Source organism: Dipodomys ordii, unplaced genomic scaffold (genome assembly GCF_000151885.1).
Source record: "Dipodomys ordii isolate 6190 unplaced genomic scaffold, Dord_2.0 Scaffold127, whole genome shotgun sequence".
In the NCBI taxonomy this organism is placed as follows: Eukaryota; Metazoa; Chordata; class Mammalia; order Rodentia; family Heteromyidae; genus Dipodomys; species Dipodomys ordii.
In genome coordinates, this window is record NW_012267343.1 from 5,728,301 (window position 1) to 5,742,393 (window position 14,093).

Sequence of the window (14,093 nt, forward strand, 5' to 3'; positions counted from 1 at the left end):
AGAAGCAGGAGGAGGAGCAGGAGGAGGAGGAGGAGAAGAAGATGAAGAAGGAGGAGGAGCAGGAGGAGGAAGAGGAGGAGGAGGAAGAAGAGGAGGAGGAGGAGGAGGAAGCAGCAGCAGCAGCAGAAGCAGAGGAAGAAGAAGAGAACAGAAAAGAAAGAACACACCAAAGGAAGAAAGGAGGGGAAAGAAGCGAACAAAATAATGTTCTGATCATCTCCCATGTTCTGGCTTGAAAAGGACAGCAAAGTGGAGTTAATAAGGTCAAGAGAGAAGGATCAAGACCTTTTCCCCAAACAGGCTGCCAGCAGATCCACGCAGAAGCTAAGAAAAGGAATTTGTGTACCAGATAATTCTACTAGCAAGCTACATGAAATAGCAGTTATTCCTAATGAGTCAGTATGGCAAGGGAAGAGATACTCTGTGCTCTTCCCAAAGTTGGGATCTACATCTCAATAGCAGGCTCATCCTGCCCCTGCCCCTGCCCCTCCCCCCCACAGTCAGTAGAGGACCCCTGGCAGGAGGATCTGCATCACTTTGATTAAAGATTATTATTAGGTGCAATAAAAGCTGCAAAAAATGAGTGCTAATTTATATACCCCCTTTCCCCAAGGGTCCTTGATTGAGAGAAGTGTGATTTGGTAGTCTGTAGTTATTAATACATCCTTCAATCCATTGGTAAATGGGGCTAAGCAATGGACTTGGATGCCTAGAAGTTGGAGGGTTTCTAGTTTATATTCTCTCTCTCTGATGTAATTCTCAATACTATCTTAAATGAAATGTCTACAACTGTCTAATTTAAATCTTTGGGTCAAAAATGAGAGGAGTTGAGCGATGTGTCTCGTTTATTTCCGACCTTTTGGGGGGGCAGAGAATTTGATAAGATTGCTAGATCTTTCATTTTTCAAGAGAAATATATCATGTGTTATTTCTTTATCATTATATCTAGCCAACCAGTGAACATTCCTTATTCACTCTCATTACGTGCTGAGTTCTAAGCCCTCTGCCCAAAGCACTGTCTTCAAAGGTGTCAATTTCATATGACCTTCCTTATTTTTTTCAGTATCTTTTAAAAAAATTGTCAAAGCTAGGCAGTGGTGACTCACTCTTATAATCCTAACTACTCAGGAGATTGAGATCTGAGGATTGTAGTTCAAAGCCAGCCCAGGTAGCCAGGTAGACAAATTCAAATTCAAGAGACTCTTATCTCCAATTTAGCCACCAAAAAGCTGGAAGTAGAGCTGTGGAAGTAGAGTGCAGATTCTAGCAAATTATATATATATGAAACAGCACCTTAGTCCTGAGTTCAAGCTCCAGTATAGTCACAAAACAAAATTAATGAAAAGCACTCTCTCCAGTTATCAAAATGCCTGAAACTCAGGCATACACAATAGTACATGGAATTTTAAGGGTATTCAGAATCATCATTCCAAATTCTGCACACCTCTCAGAATCCCATTCAACCATGACATTCTCTGCAGCATTATGGACCCTACTTGGGTATCTGAAAGTATCTCACAAGTGATATATTGTTTTAGGTGCTTAATAAAGGGGCAATGCTTCCTTCAGTCAGTCATTTAAAAGGGAATGCCCTAAACCTTCAAAACATCAAGTAAGATGTCACAATCCTGTACATACCTGACCAGAATCCAGAATATTTGCTCTATAATTGCTGCTATGTGTAGTTTTTAATACAAGTTCCTTCCTTACTCATGCTGGATTTAGAGTCATCAATATTTCCAGCAAGAATGCTTCTGAGCTCTTCAATCTCTTCTGTTCTGATGTTCTAGAACTTTCTTCTAAGCTATTCTCTCTCTGGCTTCTAAAATGTGTTTTTTTTTTTCCCTCCAAAATGCTAGACTCTTGCCACTTCCATATCCCTAATGCCTAGGGGGATTCTCCATGCTTTCTATATAAACCTTTTCCTTTCTTTTTTTTGTCAGTCATGGGGCTTGAACTCTGGGCCTGATGCTTGTCCCTCAGCTCTTCAGATCAAGGCGAGCGCTCTACCACTTGAGCCACAGTGCCACTTCCAACACCTGTTCCTTTCTAGCCAACAGTTCCTCCCTCCCTCCCTTCTTTCATTTCCTTCCTCCCTCCCTCCCTCCCTTCCTTCTTTCCTTCCTTCCTTCCTTCCTTTCCTCCCTCCTTTCCTCCCTTCTTCCTTCCTTCCTTCCTTCCTTTCTTCCCTCCCTCCCTCCCTTCTTCCTTCCTTCCTTCCTTTGGCAGTACTTGGAATTTAACTCAGGGTTTCACATTTGTGTAATAAGCAGTCTACCCCCTTAATTATACCCTCAGTCTTTTGCTATTACTTTGCTTTTTAGATAGGGTGTCATGCATTTGCCTGGGCTAGATTCAAACTAGGAATGATTTTCCTCTCTACTTCCCATGTAGCTGAGATTACAGGCATGATCCAGCACTCCTGGCTTTAGGGTTCTACCAACTTCAGAGGGTATCACCCCCTTGCTTGCTAAGTATCTAAGATAACAGGCAGGTACCACTATATCTGGCCTCATCTATTCTCCTTAAGGTGAAGTAGCTGGTATTGGAGAAACATAGACCTGGGCTACAATATAAACCCTACCATTCCTATAGTAGCCTTTGACTAGTTCTTTAAACTTTGAGGCTCAGTTTCCTACTCTGAAAAATGTAAATATTGTTAACACTTAACCTTGTTGGGCTTACACAACCATAATCACACACAGGTGAGCTAGGTGTATCAGTTCCTGGTGTGAATTTCTTTACCCTCTCCTCCTCCCACTTGCCTCCATGCCTCTCTCTGTTTTCTTTATTTTTGGAAGATTTAGAAAGTCTTGAAAAAATTACTGTCATTTTTATCCATACATTTTTTTTCTTGACTGGACAGTCAAGATATTTAAATAGCGACAATTGACAAAAAAATAAAACCAGGACCACAAATACAACCTGTGTGTCTAACCCAGGGTGTCTGAGCTCCAGGAAGAGGCCAAGAAGCAGAGTCAAGGTTTCTCACACAGACAGAGAGCAGAAGTAAAGGGCCCAAGATACCTTTTAACTGTGCAGGATGGCGGCACTGGAAGGAGCATCTGCTGCCGAAAGTGGTACCCTCCAGACAGGAGAAGGTGGCGGCGTAGACATGATGGTGGTCCGGCATGCCACAGTCCACAGGCTCACATGCCACCTGCTTGTTCCACTTGCCCTCTGTGCAGGTCACCGTGACGCTGGGTCCCGTCTGAAAGGCAGAGGCAGGCACAGTGAGAGATGGCAGAACGGTTCACCAGTGTGAGACACATCCTTCTCCTCTGGGGAGAATCTCAGTCTCATCCAGACACCAGGAGATCAAGACTTATAGTGTTCAGTGTTAGCTCATATCTAATAATCTCAACAACAGCAAGAATTAGATATTTCAGTTTCCACTATGTTTAAGAGACATTGTGATCAACCTCTGGATTACTGGTCTGAAAAAAGGATAAGGGGATTTAAGCCCAAAGTCAGTGCTCCTAACCGTAATCCACAAAAACTTCCAGATCAGCATTTCTACTTTATTGATGACCATCTTGAGATTCAGAAACCTCACAGGGCATGTTTGACTTCTTTTGCAAAACAGACTCTGAAACATGGCTACACAGTAGGATCCAGAGGTCTAGGCCTTCCTTCCTTCCTTCCTTCCTTCCTTCCTTCCTTCCTTCCTTCCTTCCTTCCCTGCCTCCCTCCCTCCTTCCTTCCTTCCCTCCTTTTCTCTTTCTTCTTCATTCACTCCTTTCCCCTCTCCCTCTCTTCCTACCTTTCTTCCTTTTGGCAGTACTGGCATTTGAACTCAGGGCCTCATATTGCTAGACAAGATCTCTGTCGTGTGAGCCACACCCCCAGCCTACCAGAAGCCTGTTGGAATGTTTGGGAGACAGCAGGGCATTGCCTGGGATATAGGAGACCTGGATGTTTGCCTCTTATGTTATAAGACCTTGGGTAGTGTGTTCTCTTGAATTCTCCCATTGGCAAAATGAATAGATTGAACCCAAGTCTTGCTCTATAAAGAATTCCATATTCTGAGACCCAACGGCTCAGTAGCCAAGAAAGACATGATGAAAAATATTTTTTAAAAAAACTGTCTATGAAAACTAAAAAGTTCAACAAAGATCTGAACTGAAGATATTAGGGTGGTGTAGATGGAAGGGTGGGGCTATCCTTGGGTGAGCCAAGTGAACAACTGTCATTGGCAGCCTAGAGGCTTCCATTCAAGGAAGAAGCTGCCAAATCCCACAGGACTGAAGGATGCCAAATGTTGATCTGGTATTTTAAGAGCAAAAGACATTTTCCTTTCCTAAGCACACATCAAAGGGTGTATAGAGGCCTCTCCCTGCCAAAACGACCTAATTGTTCCCATAGAAGTTCAGACCTGCCGTGGCTGACACACAGAAGTAGATTTCTAAGACAAGGAAGTGCAGAAGCTCTGTACACATAGGTGTTCCCAGAAATACATAATGTTTCCTGTGTGATTGCATCAGAGTCTGCCGGGGAGGCCCTGGAAAGTGTTACATCTATCGACAGCTCTGTAATCTTCAAATGCCAGAGCTGGAAGGAGCCTTGCCTGTCTCCTTATCCCCCTTTCCTCGCCCTACCTGAGATTCCCAAAGCAACACACCTGGCTGCAGCAACTTCCTGCCACATCACTCAAAACCCAACCCACTACCACTCATTTCATGCAGGAAATACCCTATCTTCCATCAGCTCTGTCAGTGACCTCTGCTGGCTTTCTCTGATGCCTGATTTACAGGTAGACTCAAATCCACACCATGTGGAGAGAAGGGTCTCTGCAGAACATGGCCTGATCATGCCAAGTCCTTCAGCCATCATCTGCTACCCTAACAGTAATTCCCAGACTTCCTGACTAAGCTGGCTCAGCACCAGCAGACAAAGAATTGACTCTCTGGACTCATAACTCGGGTGACTTGAGAAAGAAAGAAAAATCTCTGTCTGGGGAACTCTCACCAATAGCTTTCCACTTATTATTCCCACATGTGCCAGGGCAGATCTCTCTCTCCCTGTCCCCAGCACACACTACTCTCTGCCTATCTACCTGCTGGGCAGTTTTTATACCACTTCTTCCAGAGCATTTTCCTTAAGTCCTCCTGTGTTTCTACATCCCAATCATTATTTGTGAGTCCCCTCTCCCCATCAGCCACACAACAGACTGAGAAGAGTGACTCAAGTTGTTTTGTTCCCCAGTCTAGGGCTTGAATTCAGGGCCTCACACTCAGTCTGCTTTCTTGCTCATGGCAGGCACCCAGCCTTTCAGTTGTTAATTGGAGATCTGAGACGATGGCTGACATCTCTTCTGCCTAGGTTGGATTTGTATTACAATTGTCTGGATCTCAGCTCCTTGAATATGAGCCACCAGCATCCCCACTTCAGTCTGTTTTAATGACTTCTGTATCTCTAGGACCAAGTACAACTTCTGATTTATGGTGAATAGATGTAACGAGTGAATGAACAAATCAATCAACATCTCATTCACTTTTTCCTAAAGCAGGCTGTTTCATTACAGCAATGATCTGAGTGTAACAGCTTCATTCTGACATGTTCGGCCCGTAGCCTTGTAGACTTGCAAGCTACACAAACATAGTGATGTGTGCTATGGAATGCTTTTCTGCACAGGAAGGCTGGTTTGTTGGTTCCTTGATTCATTAATTCATTGGTATAAATAGGCAATAGATAATAGGCAATAATCTAGCTAGCTAGATTAGATATAGATAGATAGATGAATGCATGTTATACACAGAGAGAAGAGAGGAAAATTATATAACTCATCTACTCTGTGTGTCCTGCACTATTTTCAGGGCCAGGACTTCAGCAGAGCACCTGTTGCACAACTTTCCCTGGCTGGAAATGCTCTGCTCAGCACTCACACACACCTGGCTCTTGATCAGCTCATCATCCCGCTGTATCTGCAGCACATAGCCCGTCTGGCAGCTCACAGTGCATTGGGCACCATGATAGCGATCACTGCTGGAGCAATTGAGAGAAGAGTTCTTCACAACCAGCTCCGGACAATCTATGGTCTCGCAAGCAAAGTGTACACAGCTGGGGAAGAAGAAATGAGAAGGTAAGAAGGGGATTGCTCACAGAACAGCTTCACGTGACCTGGAAGATAAAAGCTGAGCCTCTTCCCAAAATTTCAGGAGGTTAAAGCTGAAGGAGAGAAAGGGGTCTGGGTTGAGGTAAAGAAATAGGATTGTGAAAACTGGGAGAGAGTGACGGAATGATCAAGATACATGGTACTCATAAACTGACACATTGTATCGCAAACCTTTTATACAACAACCTTAAGATAATAACAAATAAATACATGAGAAATGAATAAGAAAACTCTGGAGAATGTGACTAAGGGTTGTCTTGAAGAGCACAAGTTACAGAGACTGATTTCACATGCTCCCACTTGAAAACTTTGTATGTTATCAAGTTTCCAATCTTGCAGAGCCTCAGTGTTTCCATTTGTGAAATAGGGATCATTATAATTACAGAAAGCATTTATTGAGTTTCCTAGTAGTAAGACACTAGATCGACTGACAACCTCTTCGTGTTTTGTTGGAATACCTATTTTTGGAGGGTCATCGACAGAATTAAATAAGTTAATTCAAAAAGTGAACATAGCAGAATTCCCAACACATACTGAGCACTCATTGGTTAGTAGCATTTGCATGTGTGTACCAGTCCTGGCGCTTGAACTCAGTGGCTGGGCATTATCCCTGAACATTTTTGCTCAATGCTAGCACTCCACCACTTGAGCCACAGCTCCACTTCCGGCATTGTTGGTGGTTAGTTGGAGGTAAGAGTCTCATGGACTTTCCTATCTGGGCTGGCTTCAAACCACAATTATCGTATTTCAGCATCTTGAGTAGCTAGGATTACAGACATGAGCCACCAACACCCAGCTGGTAGCTAGTATTATAAATATATCAACACTCTATTAACTACCAGCTGTGTGACTTTCAGTTAGCATATTACCTCTCTATGCAGCATGGTACCTTTACATTTATCTTACTTTACAGAGTCATAGGATTCAACAGAAGTAAAGATAGAAGTCTTTCATTTCTGTAGAGTCACTTATGTATCATGCCGATCTGGATTCAGTGTATTCTTTAAGTTGGGGCCAGATGTACATTTCTCCAGAAAACTTTCCCGTATGTCCCCAGGTAAGATCCTTTACAAGCATTCTCCCCTCCTTCTTCTAACACTGCTGCCTCATCCACATCATTGAAAGCCCAGGGTGTGGGTGTCTAGCAGGTACTGAAATGCATGGTAATCTTTGCAGATGCATGTAGAAATGAGAGAACACCCCTGTGCAGGGATGATCTATTCTCCTTGTAGTTATGCAAACACTCAGTGGTGTTCCCAACTACTGAATGCTTACATCCATGAGCTCACTCCATTCTCACAATAAACCTATGAGCTAAGTGTTACTCATTTTACAGTAGGAAAAACTGAGAACTGGCAAGATTAAGTTACCTGTTTAAGTTCCCACCCAGATGTGTGACCCTAAAGACTCTGCCCTACAGCCCGGCACTAAAACATTATGGAGGACAGAGATGCCGGGTTCATCCTGATGTGCTTCCCTAGGTAACTAGAAATACCTTGCATACAGAAATAAATGCTGGTTGTACCTGACTCTGACTCCTAAGCATGGCACACAAGTAAGGCAGGGGATTCTTACTTTGACTTTTGCCCACTGACCTTGTCCATCTCCCCTTCACCCCCTCCCCCACCCTCATCCCTAATTCCCGGCCTATCAGATGCACAAATGGCTGGATTTGCATCCAGTTCTTCAAGATTTCTAGCAGGATACAGGGAGAAAATTTTGACCAAATTCGCTTGAGAAGATATCACTATTTTTTTTTTGCTCCTGTTTCATGATGTAACACTAAGGGCTTTTGGGGGTGGCATTGCTACTTATCCCCAACCTGCTACCTACTGGTCCAAAATACAGTGAGCAGTAAAGCGGGGAGGTTGACAAACTAAGAGCCTCCAGAACATATCACAAACTAAATGCAATTTCTAACTACTTCTAGAGGGCAAGCATTTAATGCAAGCCTTAGAGCTTTCCTGATGTAGCTTTATATATGCACTCTTCCAAAATGCAGGGCAGTTGGTCTTCAGTCACATCTGCTGAGCTCTTATTTGCCATTCCTTTACCTCTAGAAACTGCAGAACTACACCACGTGGAGACCTCGAAGCAGATATGAACGTAGAGTCAACCCACGAGCTACACCAAACAATGCACCACTCACGCGGTGCGAGGGCTGGATCCAATTTAAATAGATTTACTCTGTAAGTGACCACCTTCCCAGCTCAGTTCCCTCTGACTTGTGCCTTATAGATTGGACATTATAACTCTGCCCTCTCCAAAGGGGCAGAGATCTTATCCCAGGAGGACCCATGAGGGATGGGGGGATAAAGACTTTCTTTGCTTGCCTCAGAGACCATTGAGGTAAAAAAAAAAATGGCATCCTCCTCTCTGTTCTGTGCACACTAAAACTGTTTTTTCATAGGAAAATTAGAAAAATAGAGACACCTTGCTTCTCAGAAATGGAACTAGAGCTTATCATTTTGGAGAAATCTTGGCTTCAGTTACAGCTCTGCCACTGATTAGTTGTTGAACCTTGAAATTTTTGTAACACCTCGTTGTCCTAGCTTTCTCATCAGCAAGGTAGAAGAAATAAAATAATACTCTCTGAATTGTAGCAGGTTGAAATGCCATCCATCCATTCATTTACCTACTGGACACATCTTAACTAGGAGCTCACTGTTGTGTGTGGGGGTGGTGAGGAATAAGTAAGATGCTCTCTATTTATGGAGGAACATGTTCTAAGGGAAACGAATCAACAAGAGCATTTCAGATGGTGATGGACCCATTGCAACAATGAGATGTACAATACATTATGTCGAAAAATGAACTTTACAACTTTGGCGCGGGTGGGGGGTGCTCAGGATGGGAAGGGCTGGAAGGGGAAACAAAGGAGGAGGCAACAATGCTTGATAAGAAATGTACTCATTACTTTGCTCATGAAATTGTAACCCCTCTGTATGGTATTTTCACAATAAAAAACAAAGGTAAAACATGGTTATGGAATCAAGGGGAAATTATAAAAGGAAATTGCTTGGGAAAGGCAGGAGACTTTTTATTTGAAAAGATCCATCAGGAAGGGATCACTCACTGACCTAAGACTTAAAGGGATCAAACTTCCAAAGGATTGAGGAAGAATGGTTCCCTGGCAGATGGAGGAGCCAGGACAAGGTGGTGCATGGTGTGTTTGTAGCACAGAAAGGTCCATGCGTGAGAAAGAATGATCTGCGAAAAAGTAGTCTGCCCCTCACTCTCTCTCTGGTACGGAGGAAAATATTTCCTCATCACAGGAAGTACCTGACCAAATGATTCTATAATCACATGAATAGGGACACCAGGATTTGATCCATTTTTTTTACTGCAGATATTCCACAGTGATTTGAATATTTGAATGCACGCTAAAAATGATCTGAAGGAGCTGAGGGGGAAATTTGTTTTCTGAACTCTGCCACCCTTTTTCCCCCCTTATAACTAGTGTTTTCTGACGTGCTTTGGGGAGTGAGGCATCCCTGGTTATTTGGCATCTCTGCCTGCACCTGGTTTTTTGTTTTTTGGGGTTTTTTTGGCCTATAGATAGGAAGAAAAGGGAAAAAAGGAATTAATATGTCTCAGGCATGAGCCACCCTGTTTCACCTATACCACCCTATTTGCAACCATGAAATAACTTCTTGATGTAGTAATATTATCAGTGTTTGGGTGTTTCAGACTAAGAGTTCTAGACTGTTTGCCCAAGGGCACTCAGCGTGAATAGAATGCTGATAGAGATTAGTCTGCATGCTCCCGAAGTCCTTGTTCTTTCCTTTGCTATCTTGCTGGTTGGAAACCTTTGTATGAATACACTGTCTGAAAATGATGAAGACAGCCTGAACTGACCCTCTGACCTAAATCCTGATACATGCCTGTCATTCATATCTGAAATACAAAACAGAAGTAAGGAAAACAAAACAAAAGACAAGGCTCTAGTTCACTATTTTTTTAATAGGGGAAGGATTTCATATCAGTGATGGACTGTTCATAAAAATTACAAAAGAAGGGGGCAATTAAGGCAAGTCTTTGAAGGTAGAAGGGTGATTTGTTGGGTGGATGGGGCAAGAGACACAAGTAACTGCATCTATCAAATTCTCACACCTGGGCAGAGATGGAAATCCTCACAGAAGCAGAGTTAGATGCTTTAGTATTTTAATTTTCTTCTTTGTAAATATATAAATATGTGTGTGTGTGTGTGTGTGTAATGTGTGTGTATGTTCATGTATGTATATACATATATATGTATATATAATTATCTTTAGTTGTACAAATAGGTTTCAATGTATGAGTACAAAGCACCTTGATCAAGGTCACCCTGCTTCTTCATTCTACCTCATCTATCTCAACATCCTTCATACCTTCAAGTGATCTGGCTCCAGTTTTATATATGTGCATTGAATATTATGGTTATAGTCACCCACCATTCCTCTCTCACACCCCAGTAATCAGTAAGGAGGAGGAGGAGGTAGAAGGATCAAAGTTCAAGACCAGCCTCTCCTACTTCTTTCCTTTGGATATGTATTTCTGTTTAAAAATAAAACCTGTAGATTCCACTTATACAGGAAAGTATTATGTGATCTCATCACCAATCCCCCAAACACTGAAATGGAGACTAACCACGTGTACAGAGGACATCTGGACCCTACTGAGATCAGGGCAAAGCAGAGGTTGAAGGGCTGGTGGGGACTTCCATTTGACCCACAACTTAACTTCTGTGGCATGCTGCTTTAGCTGCAATTATACCATGGAGAAGTAGAGATAATAACAGGCAAGCTGTTTATAAGTCTTTCTGGGATATTCAGATGCAAACAACAAAGAAAAAGCTACAAAAAAAGAGATTTTTGTTCAACACTGGAAAAGGAAAGGAAAACTGTCCTGGTCATCAGCTCTATAGAATCACTCAGGAAGTGAGAATGAAAAAGAGGCAGCATGATAGGACCTCAGTTTTCTGCCCAGAAAGTTACTAAGTAAAATCTGATCCTCTCCTGGACTTCCACGAGCCAACATCAGTGATGTGCTGCAGAGGCAAGGCTTTGAAGAGTAAGGTGCAAATTCAGCAAATCCTGCACAGTCCAGGCAGTTATGTTGAATGACAATGCGAGTTGGGTAGCTCCTGACCATGGCAACAACAATACTCTGCTCTAGTTCCAGATTGTCCTACTGCTTTCTAATCTTCTGATTTCTTCGAAGAGTTCCAGGAAGAGTTCTGGTGCTTACTAGTAAGTCTTCTGATATTTAAATGCTACCAACTAATTAAAGGCCTAACTCAGACCTAATCTGGTCTATGAGATACCAGACCCATAAAGAAATGGAGTCCTAAGAACCACATTCAAAAGCTGGTTTGGCCTCTAACTTGATGGATGATTGCAGGAAATCCATTTCCTTTACTTTGTCATTGAGTTTCCCAGTGTCTAAGGATGCAGAATTAGGGAATCTGGAAGTCTCAACTCCCAGGTTTGTTATGTTTTATGAAAACAAACAGCAGAGAGACATGATTTCAGAAATCTATGGAAGGGGAAAAATCAGATTTGATAAAGATACAGAGCCACAGAACTTTGGCGGATGGCTGAGGGGGAGATAAACTTATCAACTTGTTATCAAAGAACCAGGCAGTATCCAGTACAGGCAAAAATACACAGGCATCATGCCCAACTGTTTACCTGCCAGCATATCCCTCAGGACATCCAACCTACATTCTAGAGCTGCAGACTCCTTTGTGAATTAGGGAAACTAGACAAGGTTATGTAGGCGTCAATATCAATATGGTCTCTGGCCATCGGCAGCTTCATTTTGGTTTCTGTGTTCCTATAATATGAATCCCTATACGATTACCTAATGGAGTATTCCACACCTGGGGACCTAGCAGTGCAGACTTAGGAAAGTGTGGATTTAGCCTGTGGGGCCCTTGTAAATCACTTGTAAGTCTACCTTGGCTGGAGAGAGCTCATTTCAGCCACACAAAGAACTTGTTTCCTGCCAAAATGACCTTTTAGAAGTTACTTCTCTATTAGCACTGCTTCTCTAGATATACCAGTATGTAGAAAAACATAGAAACAGTTTGAGTAACAGGAAGGAAGAGAATATGAAAGATAAAAAGAGAAGGAGGATGGAAGGAAATAAGAAAGAGGGAGGAGGGAAAGGAAGAAGAGAGTGAGGGAAAGTGGAATGAAGTAAGATAATCCTCTTAATACATGGCCCTTCGAATTTTCTTTTCTGTTCAGAACCACAAGTTGAGTGGGGGTGGGGTGGGCCTCAATGTCAGGACTGGAGTTTTTCTTATTGGAGCTCCTTACTTTTTTTTTTAACCTCCCATCCTTTCCCCTCCATTTCCTCTTTCCCCAACTAGGTGTGGAGTTGTGTTTTGGCTAGAATTCCACAACTGGACTGCCTGTTTGAAATCTGATCCTGTTTTCTTGAACCTCTGAATTTATACCAAGCACTGCACAGGGGTGGTGACCCTTGAATCTAGGTCAGAATACACAGCCTGCATTGATTTTGCTATAGCAAGCTTCTGCCCTAGCAGCCTACTGGATATCGCTCTGCTTTCCTCCGAAGAAGAGGAAGGGATGAGGGGGTGGGGAAGGAAGATAGGGAGGGAGGGAGGGGAAGAACAAGCGACAAAAAGCCAGAAAGAATAATAGACAGGTGGAAAGACAGAGATGGCGGGAAGAAAAGGAAGGGTGCAGGGAGAAAGGGATGAGGGAAGGGAAAAACTGGCTGGGAAACAGCTAAGTGTGCAGTGCGAGGTTCAAACTACAAGAGACTGAGATTTGTGCTGTAAAAGGTGATGCTATTTACCTTGGTGATTTTGAGAATGAAGAACATCTCAGGGCTGGGTACAGTTTTTGCTGATTCCCCCCACCCTTGGTTGTTTGTTTGAATGCATTTGCACATTGGCCTGCTTGGGTCATTTCCTGGGCAGCTTTCTGCACACAGCTGCTGTACTTGCCTCTCTGGGGCATCCAGAAGGAAATTCTGCAGCCCAGCATCCTCAGGCCTTCAGACAGCCTGTTCCAAGCTCAGAAGCAATCTAACCAAAGATCTTGGGACTGCATCTTTCTCTGCTGTTCAGAACCAGGATGAGTCAATGCTCACCTAGGACCGTGACAGGTCCTGAAAGCGTTTGTCTCCTTCAAGTGCTTTCAAAAGCAGACAAAACAGGGTTTTCCTCTTACTGCCTGTTTCTCTGAGTCATAACCCTTCCAGAACAGGTGTGAGAGTGAAATAAGATAATGTACTTATCAGGGGCTTAACAAATGTTTGCTCCTTTCTCTCTCCCCTCACCCCTCCAAGCACTGAGAAATCAAAGTCAGCTCGAACTGGAAAGCAACCACAGAGAATGTGCAATCCATCTTCATCATTTAACAGAGAAACCAAAAGAGAAGAATGACTTGTCTACAGTCATACAATAAGACAGACAGGACCAAGGCTCTGCCCCAATTCTGTGTTCTTTCACAACCAAAGAGCTACACAAATGAGCCGACTGGTCTTTTTCAGATCTCAAAACAGTTCTTACTGTTTTCGTAGAGCACAGAAACTGTTCTTTAAGGACTCAGAAAAGTCAGGTCTGGCTTTGGTCAATTTGTTGGAAGGTCTGGAGATCTGGGAAAGGATGGGAACACATTATGGAAAAGGTCTAATGGGTCTGTATTTTCCATGGACATTGTTTCTCTGGGTTTTGAGAATTAACTTATGTTTTTTAACAGAGTATAAAAAGCTAGGATAATAATAATTATACTTTTTTTTGAAGCCTGGTAAGATGAACTATGACAATGACAGATATGTCAGGAGCTCCTGTCTTGCAGCAATTGCAATAGACTTTGCACAACAGAAGCTGGAGACTGTGGGTGTAAAACAATGTGGATTTTGCAACCACATTTTTTTTTTTTTTTTTTTTTTGGATTTCATGATGATAGCTTTATTTAAAATTTTTTTTTTTTCTTTTTTTTTTTTTATTGTAAAGATA

General features: G+C 42.7%; 1 protein-coding gene across 1 annotated transcript in view; it reads right to left on the reverse strand.

The window, feature by feature from the left end:
* Positions 1-14,093, reverse strand: part of Pappa (pregnancy-associated plasma protein A, pappalysin 1) — a 230,050-nt gene that overhangs the window by 41,171 nt on the left and 174,786 nt on the right. The window contains exons 15-16 of the mRNA XM_013030108.1: positions 5,892-6,060; positions 3,028-3,211 (exon numbers count right to left, since the gene is read on the reverse strand). Of these exons, the coding sequence (XP_012885562.1) occupies positions 3,028-3,211; positions 5,892-6,060 (353 nt within the window). The remainder of the gene's footprint in view (positions 1-3,027; positions 3,212-5,891; positions 6,061-14,093) is intronic.